Source organism: Cydia pomonella, chromosome 18 (assembly GCF_033807575.1).
Source record: "Cydia pomonella isolate Wapato2018A chromosome 18, ilCydPomo1, whole genome shotgun sequence".
Taxonomy (NCBI): domain Eukaryota; kingdom Metazoa; phylum Arthropoda; class Insecta; order Lepidoptera; family Tortricidae; genus Cydia; species Cydia pomonella.
The window spans coordinates 1,427,943-1,447,068 of NC_084720.1; the positions used below are offsets into that span (position 1 = coordinate 1,427,943).

The 19,126-nt window shown below is 36.4% G+C and overlaps 2 protein-coding genes across 3 annotated transcripts in view; both read right to left on the reverse strand.

The window, feature by feature from the left end:
- The window catches only part of LOC133527638 (nose resistant to fluoxetine protein 6-like), a 356,837-nt gene that overhangs the window by 125,747 nt on the left and 211,964 nt on the right, over positions 1 to 19,126 (reverse strand). The window lies entirely within an intron of this gene.
- Positions 1 to 19,126, reverse strand: part of LOC133527646 (phospholipid phosphatase 2-like) — a 162,772-nt gene that overhangs the window by 45,547 nt on the left and 98,099 nt on the right. For both annotated transcript variants that reach the window (XM_061864746.1, XM_061864747.1), the window contains exon 2: positions 7,806 to 7,890. In XM_061864746.1, the coding sequence (XP_061720730.1) occupies positions 7,806 to 7,890 (85 nt within the window). The remainder of the gene's footprint in view (positions 1 to 7,805; positions 7,891 to 19,126) is intronic.

Below are 19,126 nucleotides of genomic sequence, written 5' to 3' on the forward strand. Positions count from 1 at the left end.
TAGATAAATTGTTGAAATTCGCGCTGAAGAGTATATCTTTTACAGTCTTCGTTATTCTATATTAAAGACATCACTTTTTGGTAAGCTGTTATGAAATGGTAGATACTTATGAAACGTTATTTGATCCGCTACTTTTCATGCTGACTTTTTTTTTTTTTATGGAGTATAGGCAGGCGTTTGACCACGATCACACCTGATGGTAAGTGATGATGCGGTCTACGGTGGAGCACGCTTACCTATGAGATACCTATTTACTCTAGCCTTGAAGAGATTCAGATTGTACTCATACGGAAACACAGACTCTGGCAGGGCATTCCACTCCTTGGCAGTTCGCATAAGGAATGTTGGACTGTACGCGTAATGGCAAGACCATGGTGATTCTATATATTTGTTGAGCATTAGACTTTTCGTTCATCGTGACATCTAGTGTGAATTAGCAGTACTGTTAAATCTGCTACTTTACGCTAGATGTCGACTACGAAATTAAAAGCGTTTTGGTAAGAAAACTGATGTATGGAGTGACCACTCTATTCTTACTCTATGGTAGAAGGCATAACAGACCTCAAAGCTGGCATTCTGATAACTAATGTAATTTGAAGTGCTCATTGCAATGCGCAGCCCTAATTACTAATGATTATGCGTTTAAGTGACTGACTGAGTGGATCAAGTGTGCAAGTTTCTCAGAAGAGATACACGTATTTAAAGAAATACATTGTAATAGTTATGATAAAAAAAATACAAACAATAAATACTAAAATTCTTTAGAGATGTAAAAATCTTTAAGTGTCAGAGATAAAATATAATTTTAAAAAAGCGGCCAAGTGCGAGTCGGACTCGCCCATGAAGGGTTCCGTACCATTTATGACGTATTAAAAAAAACTACTTACTAGATCTCGTTCAAACCAATTTTCGGTGGAAGTTTGCATGGTAATGTATATCATATATTTTTTTTAGATTTTTCATTCTGTTATTTTAGAAGTTACAGGGGGGGGGGGACACACATTTTTTCACTTTGGAAGTGTCTCTCGCGCAAACTATTCTGTTTAGAAAAAAATGATATTAGAAACCTAAATATCATTTTTGAAGACCTATCCATAGATGCCCCACACGGATGGGTTTATGAAAAAATATTTTTTTGAATTTCAGTTCTAAGTATGGGGAACCCCCAAAATTTATTGTTTTTTTTTTCTATTTTTGTGTAAACATCTTAATGCGGTTCATGGAATACATCTACTTACCAAGTTTGAACAGTATAGCTCTTATAGTTTCGGAAAAAAGTGGCTGAGACATAATCGGACAGACAGACGGACATGACGAATCTATAAAGGGTTCCGTTTTTTGCCATTTGGCTACGGAACCCTAAAAACGATCATTAAAATATCCTTAGATATTTAAAGGGTCTCCAAGACTTGAATTCTTATATAAATATTTAAAAGATATGAAATTAAATCAGGCAAACAGGCAAGAACCGACTGAAGTGTTGAGACACAGTCTCCATGTAACTTTACACTATGTAACTTTACTTTTGAGTGGCATTACGCTCACGTAATGCCACTCAAAAGTAAAGTTACATACTTATAACATAACCTGTAGCCCGTTTAAGCTTAAACAGACCGGTCTCCACAAACGGCGATATGCTTAGTCAACGATGGGAATACGATATTTCTCTTAGAAGGCATGGCATTCGATCTCAAAGCCAGCATTCTGATAGCCGAAGTAATTTAAAGCTCCTCGTGTGCGGTCCTAATTAGCGATAATGATTACTAATGACTTTGTTTTGATTTGGAATTGTAACACTCCATTTATAATGCATTAGATACTTAAGAGCTATGAAGACGGGTTTTCGTATGGAAATTTCAATACAAAGTTATCCGGTTTCATTGAAGTTGAGTGTATTTAAATCGGAATAACTTTAATAATATATACCTACATTAGATTAGTTAACGTCATGTAATTTGAAAATTGAGAGATTTTGAAATTCGGTATTTAATAAAAGCGGGCGCAGCGGCGGAAAGCGCCGAAATTTTGAAACGTAATAAATATAAGAGCCTCGGTGGAGGGAGAGTACCATTTTGTACCATTTGAAGTTGAAACTCTAGGTCCATGGGGTCCCAGCGCGCACAAGTTTTAAGTATAAATAATAATAATTATTATTGTTACATATTTTTTTACTCGAGTAATGGAGTCCTTACCTAATACTTAGTAGAAGTTACATTTTGTTGAGGTATCAAATTTGGCATTTAAACTAAGATGATGAGACTTTTCAATGTAAATTACATACATAACATCATGTAGGTACATTATGAATGGAATTCATTCATAAAGTGAGTATGCATTTTTGCATATAATGTATCAAATCAAGAAACAAGTTGCGTGATATTTTAATTACAAAATCTAAGATGTAAAGAAAAAATTAAGACACTGTTTAATTTTTAGGGTTCCGTACCCAAAGGGTCGAACGGGACCCTATTACTGAGACTCCGCTGTCCGTCCGTCCGTCCGTCTGTCACCAGGCTGTATCTCATGAACTGTGATAGTTAGCCAGTTGAAATTTCTACAGATTATGTATTTCTGTTGCCGCTATAACAACAAATACTAAAAACAGAGAGAGTAAAATAAATATTTCTTTCCAATCTCGCGGTTCTCATGAAATCACCGAAGTTAAGCAACGTCAGGCGGGGTCAGTACTTGGATGGGTGACCGTTTTTATAGATAATGGTACGGAACCCTTCCTGTGCGAGTCCGAGTCGCACTTGGCCGATTTTTTCATCACATCAAAGTGTGTTTTCATCCTCCTAAGGACAAAGGTAATATGGCAGTCACCGCAGTCATATGTCATATAAGGCGTTGTTTACCGAGTGTCACCATGGGGGGTCGACACTTGACACCTGTCGTGACACCGCACGACATGCGACACGCACGGTCGGTCACACAAGTGTTAACGAGGACAATTCTTTATGTCGGCACATATAGCTAAATAAATACATCTTTACATATGTAGGTACATAGCTCACGTTTAAACTTAGGAACAAATATTCGTGGTAAACACAAAAATAAATGCCCCTACCAGGATTAGAACCCGGCACTTCCTGCTTTGTAGGCAGGATCACAAATAAGCTAGGTTATATGTAGGAGGTAGGTAAATTTCTAAAGGAGATTACCTATCAATCACTAAGTAGCCAAATAACACTTGACCCTATTCATAGTGTTGTGTTCCTGCCGGTGAGTAAGGTTGCCAGAGCTCAACGAGGGGGGTGGGGTTAGGGTCGGCAACGCGCATGTAACTCCTCTGGAGTTGCAGGTGTACATAGGCTACGGAGACTGCTTACCATCAGGCAGGCCGTATGCTTGTTTGCCACCGACGTAGTATAAAAAAAAAGTAGCCATAATTATTAATAAGTAAATTTGGTATATTTTTTTTAATTACGCGTGGAAATATTACAAATTAATGTTTTGTCTAGGTTCTATAGCTCCATTCAAGTTTTAAATAGTGTCCAATTTAAACATGTTTTTTTTTGTCGAAACCGAAGGTTCGGCTTTGGTTCTAGTTTCGGCCGAAACCGAAACTTTTGTAGACATGTTAAAGTTGTGGAAAAAATCTCATAAAACCGCTTTTATACATTTATTAAGACCGCGTCGACCGTCCAGTGTCACCCTAATTAGGAAAATTGACCATCAAACCAATTCTGTCCATTCTGTTACTATTGGTCTTTGTAACATAGTTTAGTTTCATAGTAAGAAGTAACATTTCGTAAGTTTCGGGCCGGCCGTTCTTTGGGCGAAACCGAAACTATGGCCGAAACATGATTTTTTGGCCAAAAGTGGTCGAAACCGAAGCCTAATCTTCGGAAAACACTAGTTTTAAGCAGGTTTCCATTAATGTTAAAAGTCGAAGTTTTACACTTTAATTGACAGTGTCGGATAAGCATGTAATTTACAGACATTTTATCGTATGCACCTACATAGTAAAGTCAAGAACTAGCGTGTTAGTATTTATAGCAAGTCCTAATCTGGTACCCTCATTAGAAATAGCTGTTAATGCTCAAAGACAACCGGTTCAGGTTGGATTAAAATGCTCAGAAAGTACTTACAGACCAATTTTAAGTATATATACTTATATGTTGTCCATTTTTAGGGTTCCGTAGCCAAATGGCAAAAAACGGAACCCTTATGGATTCGTCCTGTCGGTCTGTCGGTCCGTCCGTATGTCACAGCGACTTTTTTCGAAACTATAAGAACTATACTGTTGAAACTTGGTAAGAAAATGTATTCTGTGAACCGCATTAAGATTTTAACACAAAAATAGATAAAAAAAAAACAATAACTTTTGGGGGTTCCCCATACTTAGAACTGAAACTAATTTTTTTTCATTAAACCCATACGTATGGAGTATCTATAGGTCTTCAAAAATGATATTGAGGTTTCTAATATAATTTTTTTCTAAACTGAATAGTTTGCGCGAGAGACACTTGGTGGTACCAAAGTGGAAAAATGTGTCCCCCCCCCATGTAACTTCTAAAATAACAGAATGATAAAACTAAAAAAAATTATGATGTACATTACCACGCAAACTTCCACCGAAAATTGGTTTGAACGCGATCTAGTAAGTAGTTTTTTTTTAATACGTCATAAATGGTACGGAACCTTTCATGGGCGATATATTTATCGTTGCTAATACTTTAGTGCGCGACTGTCTCAATGCACAAGGGATGACATAGTCTAATGTTATCTATCTGGTTTATCTTAAACGTAATAGATGTAACTGATATGAGGGCCGATTCGTTATCGAACATAATATAACTGTTGTCTAATTTGTTAGATATTTAAACGTATTTGAGTTTTTTTTTAAACAATATGTTAACGGCACCAATCATGGAACATTTAATTTAAGAGATACCTGTAAAATTTCCACCGCTTTACGCTTTAAAAGTTGAATGTCCAATTCGTCCTTTATGTTTTCTATGTATTTAATGAAAGCTACTGCTTGGTATTAATATTATTAACCAATTAAAACTGTGTTTATTTTGCTCCAGTCATGGGATGTGTGGCGCCATTCATTTTCAAAATAACAAACATCAATGAAAAATTTAACTTAAGCAGCTCTTTGACTCTTGTTTATGGTAAAATGTTGCCAGCGATTAAAAACTGATGGGAAATACTTGTTTTACAAGATTTGTCTATACCATTCCATTACTGGTGCCTGTTCCATTATAGGGGTGTTTACTATATTGAAGACCTGATTCTCACAGATCCTAGTGTTAGATTCTTTGAACTCAGAATAATTAGCTAATTCAATCTTAATGCTAGATTTTTTTTGCAAAAATTAACAATTTCCATAGATTTTTTTTGCAAAAATTTCTATGGAAATTTTAATTAATACGTCACGCTCATACAAGTGAAATATTTGAAGACTTGATTCTCACAGATCCTGGTGTTTTTAGATTCTTTGAACTCAAAATAATTAGCTAATTCAATCTTAATGCTATTTTTTTTTGCAAAAATTAACAATTTCCATAGATATTTTTTTGCAAAAATTTCTATAGAAATTTTAATTAATACGTCACGCTCATACAAGTGAAATATTTGAAACGTCGTAGCGCTTGTTTTTTGTTGCCAAATTTTTTTAATAGCAATGTTGATGTGTTTCTCTAGCCACTAACGTGCTTGATATTTTTCAGTGACTTCTATTATTATAATAAAATAAGGGTGACATCTGGCAACTACAGTACCAAAGCACGTGAGTGGCTAGTAACTTCGTCGATTCGAAACCTGATTTGAGCTATCGTTCGACAAAAAAAAAGTGGCACTCCGGGAGTACCGCGAGAAGTGAAAACTTGAACAATTACGTGTGTATTTTTTTACTCGTCAAGATGCATGTGTATCTATGTACGTACATACACAATACATGTACATACTTATGTACAGAGGTATCGGTAACAGTGTCGCGTGTTCAATGGTTTTTTCCCATCTCAATAAATGCCCAACGCGCCTTAAGAAGTTTTCAATTCAAACAAACACGGACATATGTCTAAGACGCACCATTTGGTAAAAATATGTAATAATTTTTGCATTAAAGCTAAAACATGAAAATTGCTTAAAATATGTAATTTTATTTTTGATCGAACAGATTTTTTTTTTAAACTAACTAAAAACAGCGATTCATAACAATGATATCCGCCATTCCGGACACGTAAAAAAACGTCTCATACAAGCAGGGATCGGAACCGGTTTTTTGCAAAAACATCGATATAACCATATATGGTTAAAAAAATGATGATGATGAATAATGGTAAAATATATATATTTTGGTTTATTTTATACTCTAAATGTAGGACTCGGTTGTGTTTTCAGATAACGACTTCGTATTATTAGATTGCCATCATTTCTAGAAGTAATTAACAAAGAACGAAAAAATACCGTTTTCGTTCCCATACAAAAAATACCGGTTTCCGATCTCTGCATACAAGCACGCTCAGTCACAGTGAGAACCTGAAGTTACGGCGCCTTAAAGAAGCCCACTGATTACCAGTTCACCGGACAATACCGGTCTGTCAGTTATTCGCGATTGTCAGCTTTTGCGAATAACTGACAGGCCGATATCGTCCGGCGAACTGGTAATCAGTGGGAACAGTGGGCCCCTTTAGAGTTGACGACTGTGAAATGTTCCTGTGTAGTCGATTCGACTCGACTTCGAAATCGAATCGCCACATCAACTTAGATCATCAGGGTCACTAATACGGTCATACGATGACGTGTGCTCGACTTATAATATTCTAAGCAGGTCAACGACCCCTCATGTCAACTAGTTTTTTGTAGTACCATTGTATTATAATTGGTTATACAACATACATGTGAATTAATTGAGCTTATGTAAATAAGTTTTTTGTATAAAATGAATTTTTGTATAAGCTTTTAACGCTGCCTGTACTTTTCTTAACACAGGCAACTAATACTCATCGAGACAATTCTACAAACCTCAAACACAATTACTACAATTAGGTTGCGTTGTTTAATCACAGAGTTCCTATGACCACCTCCTGTCTCCATCATGAGATCAGCTCGATGGTACCATAATATTACATTGTCACTGGGACAACGGGAAGTGGGTCAAATTTAGCTTCCAAGATTTGATCCACACTGACTAAACTGTACCCACATACTAATAGGGCAAGTTAAACAATTTGTCCGATTTTAAACTGACGTGAGACATACCACGGGACATACTAATATTAAACTAATTCTACGGATTCCACTCATGGGCACACTGCCTGCTGGCGGCGTGTTAGAGGCTGCTTTATTTCTAGGGTTATTTTAATATATACTTTTAGAGTAAGTTCACGAAGCCTGTTGCAGATTTTACCGCTGTATTGTATTGTGACGAAGCCTGTAGCTGATTATAAGTTTGTGTTCACCTGACGAAGCCTGCGTTGCGGATATACAATTATGGTCCCTGAATAAAAATAATTACTGCCTGTATATTTTAGATGGATACTTGCAGGATTGAATTGTAATGACAGCTGAAGGTAGTTTGGAAATAAAAGAGTTTTGCTTCTGACCTCACTGGCGTTATATCTTTTACATACAATCCCCGATTTCATAACTCTTTATGGGTTATTTTATTTAAAGTTCTGCACTATATATTTTTTAAATCTCTGAGCTGAAACATAGACAAAAAAAAATACATTCTCTCTGATTGCTGGTTCAAGTATTATTGAGTCCATAATTTTTCTTACATACTTGAGGTAGCATTAGCATTTGGCGTGCAAACTTAACGTGGACTCTAAAATATCTTATAAAAGACTTACCAAGCAGCAATATGGGCAGGTCTATGAGCAGATGCCACCAGTAGCTGTGCCGGGCCTGCATCTCCGCGGGGGCCGGGGGGACGGTCTGAAACAAACATTTAGACTTATAGTTCAGGGTCATTGCGTATACTAGTCGCCTTAATGCGAAACACCATAACTTTTACTCCGCTATCGCCACCACGCATATTGTAGAGGTTATAGGTCTACTGTTAAACTGAAATGGTTGATAAGAAACTTGGACTGGTTGACGGCTCGGATAAATGAAACTTAGATATTCGTATTACGCAAAATTTAAAAAAAAATTTGCTAGTAGGCCTTAAGGGTTGTTTTACAAGTCAAATACAACATTTACAGTAACATCATATAGTGACTAGTCTCATGAAAAATACATAGCAACATTTATAAATACAACAGCCAATACCTGAATAAACATAACATTATAATAGGTACTCTTAAAATATATAATTACTAGAATAACAAAATTACTCTCCCATAAATATCAAGATCAGAGAGCCAAAATGTTTTTGATTGATTTTTGATTACGATAAAGTGCGAAAAATAAGAAATTCGAAACGAGTGGCGATAAATTAAAACACGACCGAAGGGAGTGTTTTAAATCGACACGAGTTGTGACTTACCTATTAGCACATGTATCGTACAACGTTTTACAGTACATATAGCCCTTTAAATGTTCGACACAGTAACGTAATATGCTAATTTTCGCACTAGTGCGGTAAACTAGCAACATATGTACTGTAAAGTACTTTGTAGCTAGTAATAAAATTGTAAGCTTGTCTTGTATTGTTATTGTAATTGTACCTATTATTTGTAATTTCAAAATCTAAATTAAAAATTGTGCTTGTTATTTGTCATTTTCAAAAATCGAAAGTATGTTTGTTATAATTGTTAATCGTGCTCGTGTACTATCTTATTTACTGAATGTTACTGTTAAATTCAACTTCAAATTAAAAATACCCAATAATTGTACTTTTTTTCGGAGCAAAGGAATTTTGTATTAGCTATAACTGGAAACTGTTTTGGCTTATGTTCTAACTTTATCATGTACCTTATTGTATTATTATGTGCTGTATGTTTCCCAAATAAATAAAAATAAAATGAAATTAAAATGAAAGTAAACACTGGCTCAACAATTAATGTCCGTGGCTGTACCATCGAACTGATCTGATGCCTCGTCTATGTCTTAGTTGCCTGTTGACAGAAAAGTACAGTCAGCGATTAAAGCTTGTATTTTTGAAGTGAAAACTTCTTTAGCGGCGCTGTGCACTTTTTGTGATGGGGAAAAAATGTTAAACTCGCGACAGGTCACGTGACCGACAGATTCGTCAGATTGAAAATTCGTAAGACGGACACGTGACCTGATCGAAAAACTGTTACAATGTCATTGAAGCCAGAAGTTAATTTTTTAATGTAATATAAATTGTCATGTTTGTGTACGATAGCGCAATAAATGAATATTGTATTTTACCACATAAATGATAGTACTTTTATACTGACAATTAAAGCAATTCGTGCAAAATTATTCCCTAACCATTCCAAAATATTCAAGTTAATACGTTAGTTCACAACGTTAATATTCAAGTTTTCACTTCTGCCGGCACTCCCGGAGTGCAACCCGTTGTTTTTTTTTTACAAAAAACTTATTACATGCTGCGTTCGTTGTGCAAGATATTATTGAAGGTGATTTTAGTTATTTCATTTTTCCATGAATCAATCAAAAGAATGTAACGTTACGTAAACTTCATTGTTAACTTAAAAGCCATTGTTATGCATTATGTAAGTAACAGCGTGGCTGAATAACTAGAATAAAACCTTTATTCTGTCCGAATGTAGATATCATGTTACAATAATTTTATAGAAAATTTCGTGACACTGATTCATTGATACTATGTTTGTGAAAACAAAGCTATTTATTGGAAAAGATAATTGGATATGTTTATTGTTTAAACACAGACTCACAGTGTGTAAATTCAGTACAGTCAAACCTTCAAACGGTGGTTAGCAAAGTACCTATATTGAGATAACTTTTGCTTAGAAATACAATTAAAATATTAACCATATAAAATAATTCTGCCCACAATGTTACGAGATACGAGCTTTTTATAGTAACTGTGAACTATTCAATGAAAACTATCATCAGAGGAATGTCCCGAAGGCAGTCAAAGCGTTCCAAGCGAGTTTAACATTCAGAACTACTGTATTTAAATATCTTTAGCGACTGTAACATGTTCCCACCATCGTTAACTTTTAAGTGTCTGTAAGTATCTTAAACTAATTTCTGCACGAATACAAGTAAAATACCACCCTACCATTATGACGATAAGTTTAAAATTTGTGTTTTAGATTATTGCTTTGCGTAAATTCATAAATGTACCGTTTAAAAGCTAATTTTGCGAAATAGTTTGACAAAGTACACTAGCTTTACTATCTAACTTGGGGGCCCATTTTTCGAACGGTATTAGTCTAATATTACTAACGTGTTGCCATGGTAACCCATACGACTTGTCAGGCACCCATTTTAGACTAATATTATTAGTAAACGAACTGTCAAATCGGCAACACACTAATAATATTTTTCTAACACCATTCGAGAAATGGACCCCAGTTCGTGGACTAATAATATTAGTCTAATAACGTTCGAGAAATGGGCCCTAGGTATAGAACTACAATACATTATATGTATAATGACTGTTTTTTTTTTAGTTATACTGTGGACCTTTTCTAGGTATTTTCGTTCAGTTTTACCTCTTTAAATGTCTTAATTAGCATAATTGTACAAGACAACCGTTAACTATCCACCTATTAACTCGCTAATCTGTACCCCTAGTGTAATTTTAGTCGATAGCGAAACGTGACGTACGCGTTTGCGTTAAGTCTCATTTTGTATGGGTTTTTGAACAGCGCGCCAAGCGGGACGTTTTGGAAAGTCAAAAATCTCATACAAAATGACACTTAACGCAAACGCGTACGTCACGTTTCGCTGTCGAAAATATTTACACTAGGGGTACTGATCATAAGGAGCATTAAAAACTACATAAAACTAACACGATATACTTCACATTACTATAAATCTAAAAAGACGTATGTTCAACATACTATTTATTAAATTAAGTCATGTTTACAATAGGTTATACAAATCTAATAATAGACCGTGTAATCCGTTACTTTCGTTGAGTTTCGCGACGCCATTTCTATTTTACATGCGCATGCGTTCGCGTGCCATCGCAGGTTTTTAATTGAACGATTATGTGTCTTATTACAACGAGGTACGGTATATTAATAGGTGGGAAAGGGTCGTATGAGCACCGTTACTGCCGCCAACTATAAGTGGTTTGCGAAAGTATGATTAAAACCTAGGCAGGGATAGAGGGTTCACAAAGATGTGCCCTAAATGAATTAGTCCCAAATCACCAAACCTAGCAAAGCGTCTAAGCTCCGTTTCAGTCTAGGCAAAATGCTTTCGTATCTTTAGCTGTTCTCCTGTACAGGGTGCTTAGCCAAGATGCCAATCGTTTGCGCTAAGACAACTGTCTCTCTATCGCACTAATATGTAAGAGTGATAGAGAGATATAAAGCGTTTCGTAGTCGTAACGCAAACAATTGGCATCTTGGCCAGGCCCCCTGGTCGCATTTGACAACCAAAGCCATGGGGACACGCGATGTCTACAGATGATAGAACAACTTGTAATTATTTATTAATTACTTAACATACTATGTGCCTTAATAATTACTGGTCACTGGTTGTGGATTCTAACCCCGGCTGACACATCGTGAGGAAACCGGACTAACCCCAGAGGCTTAGTTTCCCTCTTGGTATAAGCCACACCTTGTTATAAGCTTTTCAAAGGATTTTTTTTATACTACGTCGGTGGCAAACAAGCATACGGCCCGCCTGAAGCAGCCTCCGTAGCCTATGTACGCCTGCAACTCCAGAGGAGTTACATGCGCGTTGCCGACCCTTAACCCCCCCCCCCCCCCCCCCCCCCCGCTGAGCTCTGATCATTCTACCAAAGTCTCAATCATTCTAATTATGTGTAATTTTTTTTATATTTATTTTAAATATTGGTCTACGCTTCGTGCTGCACACGGTCATGGCCCCAACGGAGGACCAGCGCTAGCCCAGCCAGGCTAGCACCATGCTGAGTCGGGACCATTGTTACGTTATGTTACTTGTTGATTTATTTTTTTATTCTGCCACGAATAAATGCTCTTTACTCTACTCTACTCATTCCCCTGGCCATAACTAATACGCAAATTCCTAGGAGATGCCGCTTTATTAGCATCTAATATTTGTGTATCCCGTGCCAAGTTCCATCTACAACCATAACTGCTGAGCGAAATCTCCTGGGAATTTGCGAATAGGTAAAGCCAGGGGAATGAGATCTTTGTACAATGACCCTTTGACAAACTAATGTCAACAAGTGGCGTAGATACTATTTTTTACGAGAACGACTGCCATCTAATCGACCCAGAGAAATAGCCAGTGAAATGAGATTGGTGTAGAATGTCCCCAAAGCTAGCTCCTTGAGAATATAAACGGGAATATCTTAAGGAGTATTTATCATGTCTAGTAGTTACAAAGATTACATATTAGTCTCTAATAATTCACTCAGGCGCATCATATGTCACAGCCCCATTAATATTAAACAGTAAGAGATCCGCTTGGCACACCAGCAATGTATGGACGGAATGGTTAGCAGGTTATTAGTGTCAAACCTCCATGTGCAATATGTGCATATTGTGCATATTATGCTTGACAATATACTTTGTTGAATGCGAGTCATTTAAGGCCCTGTGGGTTCAGGTTCTTCTCTGACTCTCACTGAAGGTAAGCGAGATGGCTGTACGTACAGTCAGCATCAAAAGTAGCGGATGAAACAACGCGCCAAAAGTATCTGACATTCCGGAAAAATGTCTAAATGTAGGTACATCTGTAAAATTCACATCCAAAAGTATATATTTTAGAGTCTAAACAGTTCTAAATATAAAACCATCACTTTTTTTAAGCTGTTACAAAATGGTAGAAACTTTTGAAGCGTTGTTTGATCCGCTATTTTTGATGCTGACTATATACCCGGGGTTGCGGATATTATGGTATCACTCCAGCCTGAGATTGTCATGCATCTACAGACCACGTTTGAAAAATTCTAACTTATCCCTCTCGTACTGTTGTACGTCATGCGTTGGACTTGGAGAGGTTGGAGTCAAGTATTTCCCCCACCACTATCTACGCACATAGCCAATACGTATAACGCACATCGTGATCTCAACGCGTCACAACAAAACCACTCAGCCTATTCAAGCCACCGTGACTAAAACGGCATGTCATTGACAGTTTGACAGTTCCTAACAAGGTTTGACAACTACGGCAGCCATATTGCGAACGCATTATTATGCAAGCTGTGATCTAGGGTTTATAATTATAAGTACCTGGGCGACCGAGCTTCGCTCGGTTATAACTATTTATTGTAATATGGTGGTCTATAGGTGATAATCTTAACTACATTTTTTTACTAAATTAAACTTGTCTAAAAAAATAAAAATTAAAAAATTATATATAAACCTGAACATATAAAAAAAAACAAAAGTTAGTCACCGGGCGAGATTCGAACCCGTAACACTCGTTTAGCAGTCCGCGTCTTAACCCGCGGAACCAGACGGACAGTGGCCGGCAACACGAAATTAGCGACCATATTCTGCGTCGAAAGAAAAACGCATGAAAACTCGAAAACACGCGTTTTCCCAAACATAAGACTAATCTAGATATATTGTATAAGGTATACAATATATCTAGTATACAGTATACCCCCAAAAACCCCCATATACCAAATTTCAGCGAAATCGTTAGAGCCGTTTCCGAGATCACAGAAATATATATATACAAGAATTGCTCGTTTAAAGGTATAAGATTATTGTAACTGATTTTTAATGAAGACAATCGTGATGGAAAAGGTTTTGACAAAAAAATAATTTTTGATACGAGTTTTAGTCGCTGACTGTACTTTTCTTACCACGGGCAACGAATAACTAACAAACTAATAGGGCAAGTTAAATAAAAGCTTGTAAAAATATGATAACATGAAGTAGGCGTTATGATGAAGTCAAATATTCCGCAGGATTTTGCGCGTTAGCTGCAGTTGTCCTTATCGCACTATTTTAGGAGCCGCCCCAGTAAGCGCGACGGAGATACTCGTATTTACCTAAAATACTCAAATCTAAGAAGGGGCTCATATCTCCTCTACACGAAGGGCCATCATACTGGCCCACTAAGATGGACCAGCATGCAGAGAGGGTAGTGGTGTCGGATATCATATGGTGCGACGGGATGGCGATGGGATGGCCACGGTGCTGGTTTTTCGTCTGCACATCAAAGATAGTGGGCCAGCGATGGTGCGTACGCATATCTACACGTGGCCCGTTCCATAGTGCGTGCTCTCAACCATCGCATGGCCATCTCGCTGGCCCAGCGCTGTGCCATTGTGTAGAGGAGCCATATCCATCGCATGGGTATCTCGCTGGCCCAGCGCTGGGTCATCGTGTAGAGGAGCCATCAGCTGGTATTTCCTCTTAACCCTCTGCTGCGCAGTTGAAAATTTTATTGAGAGTGTGAGTTTTTATTGTCTTCTATCCATAATATTTACTAATTTTAAACGAACAAAATCAAAAACTTAATAATTAATTAGAAACAGTAAAGAAAGCAAAGAAATAGGGCCAAAGTCTGCCGTGCCGACCTTACCGACCCTTGTTTATTTATGTTCAGATAACGCTTTGATGTGTAACTAGTGGTCATCAGGCGCGCGTTATTGTCTAATTACAACTAACTTATAGCCCTTTCTAGAGGTTAAACACCTTTTAGGGCTTTATCTATTCACTTAAGAAGAAAAACAAATACAACAGTCGATGTATATTGCTGATTAATAATAAAATAAAACGGCGCAAAAGTCAAGTCAAGTCAAAATATTCTTTATTCAAATAGGCCTAGCAACAAGCACTTTTAAATCGTGAAATTTTACAAATATATATAATCTAAATATCAGAGCAATTTATTGATGCAGTTATTATTGTTCTAAAAAAAAACATTTACAAACAAAATAGTCAAGCTGGATAAAAAGTTAAAGAAATCTACATTTACAGGGTACGATGCCAAACAAATAAACAAACAGTGGCACTCCGGGAGTGCCGACAGAAGTGAAAATGTAAATCCCATCTCAAAAAATACCAACTTGCATGTGTATCTATGTACGTACATAAACAATATATGTACATACTTATATACAGAGGTGTCGGTCACGGTAACGGTAACAGTGTCCCGAGTTCAAAAGTTTTTTCCTATCCCAAAAAATGCCCAACGCGCCTAAAGAAGTTTTCACTTTAATAAAATAAATTAAGTGCTTATTCTAAAGATATATATAATTCCGTATAAGATAAAGTCTAAGAAAAAATAAACGTACCTCGAAAAATCAAGAAAAATTTATGCTCGAGTAGATGGCGATATACATGGGTCAAATAGACAAATAATATTCAAATAGTTTTAGTCCTGTGTCGAAAGATGGCAGTAAATTTATTTAAAGATAAAGATAGTTTATTATTCAAGTAGGCATTACAATGCGCTTATAAACGTCACATAAAGCTACTCTGGTTCTAACCGTACACGTAGACGTGTACCCCGAGAAGATCTAATTCCCCCGTCTATTGGAGGAGGGTAGGGAGGAAGGTATAGAGATAACTACAAAATTTACTTGAACACTACGCCTTTATTCTCAATTATCTTTGCTATATAGCGACCTGCCCCAGCTTCACACAGGTTACACAAAACCTTAAAATTACACACCTAAACCTTCCTCAAGAATCACTCTATTGATAAGTGAAAACCGCATGAAAATCCGTTCAGTAATTGAGTTTATCGCGAACATACATACATACAAACAGTCAGACGCGGCGGGGGACTTTGTTTTATATGGTATAGATATATTTGAATATCGAATTATACATCCAATGACTAATTTTACTTACTAATCAACACTTTAAAATTGAATAAATTAATAATGGGACAATATAATAGCTATTAATCATAATTATGACTATGAGCACATTAGGCATGAATGAAGAAAGTTATCTTAAGTAGGTAGAACAGTGATTCATGTTATAATGTACCTATTTGCTCCATTCTATCCGTACATTATATTACCTATAATCGACAGATGAAAAGGAGGAGTAATTTTCTGACTGTGTACAGGTATTTACCAAAGAGAATTGAGTATAGAAGCGTATTCCCAATGTAAATTTTGTAGCCAACTGCCATCTTTCGACACAGGACTAAAACTCTTAGAATGACATATGGCTATTTGACCCATCTTCTTCAATAATATGTGTTAAATATGAAACGGTGTCGCCATCTGCTCGAGTATAGGCTAAAGGTATATCGCCATCTATTCGAGCATACGTTTTTTTTGATTTACGAGGCACGTTTTTTTCTTAGACTTTGGTGTTTACTCGTATTAAATTGTATAATATGTGTAGATTCATCTCGATTGTGGGAATCTAAATTAATTAGGTACTTTAAATTAGGCATATTTTAAGTACCTTCCTTATACTTATATATATTTCGTTTGTAACAAAAAACCTTAAATTGATATCGCATCAGTCTTTCTACTCGGCACAAGATGTCACTAATTACTAAAACATTTAAGCAAGGTATCTCCCTAAAAGTTACCCTTTACAATCTATTGCCTCTACACATAACTAATTTAACATGCATACAATTTAAAAATAAACTTAAACGTTTCTTCCAATTAAATCCATTTTACTCAATCAATGAATTTACAGATAAAATGAAAAATTATGATTTTATTATGTAAAATAATTCTAAGCGTACGTGCTTTTAGACTGTATTATATTGATGTATTTGATCATTTACCATTTAATATATTTTGATTTATATAATTTTGTCTACCTATATACCTAATAAGACATTGCATGATTAGTTTTAGCAATGACCTGTATTTTGACATGCTAGATGTAACGTTCTGTTGTTACTTGGCCACATAAAGAAACTTGAAACTTGAAACTTTGTAGATCTCCTAATTTTAATAATTATAGTATAACTAATTATAAGAGAATTTTGTATTCTATTTTCATACTATGAAGATTCCAAACAAGCACACTGCATACCAGGGGCCCATTTCTCGAAAGGTATTAGACTAATATTTTTAGTACACGAACTGTATGGGTTACCATGGCAACACACTAATAATATTAGACTAATACCGTTCGAGAAATGAACCCCTGGTAGAAAGAGGTTACTGTAGCCTATTTACGTGTTAAACAAACAATAGATATTTTGTATACTACGTCGGTGGCAAACACGCATACGGTCCGCCTGATGGTAAGCAGTCTCCGTAGCCTATGGACGTCTGCAACTCCAGAGTTGATACATGCGTGTTGCTGACCCTAACATTCAAAATGTATAAGTAATGGCGATCTTCACTTAAAATGTTTAAAATGCCACAAAATATCGATTGTAGTGTTAAAGTGTTTCAAGAATCTCTAAAGTATCCAAATTATTTATGATTCATATATGTGGTATGGTTAAGTGCAATCTTCGGCCACCCACCGCTATTTCTTCAACCAATAAGTGGAGCAATTAACTAAAGAGTTGGTAATTGTTTCGAATTCCTCACTTATCTCGTAGTTTACTTTCCTGTCAGTCTCAGTTAGAGAACTTGACACTTAATTTTAGTGTCAAGTTTAATTTGCACGCCAATATTTATATGCACTTCTATCACTTCTAATTTTATGATTTGCTGTATTAAGATGATTTAATATAAGTAATGCAGTCTGTAAATTCAATACGAGTGAATATTTAAAGATTTGCCACACTGGATGCGTTCTGCGGTCTGCGGTCAGATCAGGTCAAATTGAAATGTATGTAATGACCTGACCGCAGGTCGCAGAACGCACCCAGCGTGGCAAATCCTTAAATATTCAGGTAAGGTTTACCAACTGAGTACATACATATCACATTTTTCTTATTTGAGTCTCAAGTACTGAAAAATGTATCTGTCTGTAAGGGTCTATCTGTAAGGGTGCAGTGCAAAATTTATCTTGCGATGTCCACTGGAAAGACGCGATCGAGTTAAGCATACTATATAATGCATTCGACTCGTAAGCACGTCACTAAACTGCACTTAACGTTGACAATGACAGTCACGATAAACGCAACTTGCGTAACTGGCTAATGATCATTAACACTGAGACGGTGACCGTCTGGTAAATGGATCAAATCACGAATGGTGCTTAATGGCTCGTGTGCAATTAACTCTTTCACATACTAAAGGGTTACTTCTTGAACTGTATGTAATCGTATGGCGTGCATGATTATTGATTATGCAATCATAGTGCGTACCGTTGAATGATGCTCGGAATTTGCGATAGGCCGGTGTCGCTGTTCGCAGTAGACCCACAGAGTACAGCTTTGAGGTCCAGATCCTGAAATCCCCTCATTCTCAAACTCAAAGAAATCTGATATCACTAGTCCCGAGTCTTACCACTCGGCTCGTGGCAAGATATCTCGGTACTCCTGAAGTATAATGGCATACTTTCCCCACTAGCATCGAAGTGTTATTACCACTCTAGCCAGGATATATATTCACAGAAAACCGTATCTAGTCGAATTAAAATTTAATATAACGGAATGGAAGGGCCCACTGGGCAAACGTCGAAGAGCGAGACCTCATGCCGATGGGCAGACAACATAATAAAAGTAGCGGGACCCTGCTGGCCACAAAATAGCTCAGGACAGAGAAAAATGGAAATCTTTAGAGGAGGTCTTCACCTTCACCTAAGAGGACCCCTCCTCCTCGTTCGACAATTTCGTGCAACAAACAAAAAAGAAAACACATAATATGTGACATTATCTATGAAAAGGGACCTTATTGTCGATGGCGCTTACGCCGCACTGCGTAGCGCGGCGTTGTTTATAATATGAATATCGTTGATAATGGCATAAGCGCCACCGACAATAAGGTCCCTTTTCATAGATAATGTCACATATATAATTCATTCTACTTTTTAAATTAATTTTAGTGTCTTCTCACCTTAAAAAATATGTAAGTTTTATTCTTTGCAAGAAATAAAAGGCCTTTTATTTTATTTATTTATAACTTGATGCATATTCATAACACTACAGCTCTCTGATGTTTTAACTTTCGTTCCGTCTTCGTTTTTCATTCGGTTTGATGGTTGACTTGTGGTAAAGAGACTAGCATTTTGCATTAAAAAACGATAAATCTATTTTTCACGTC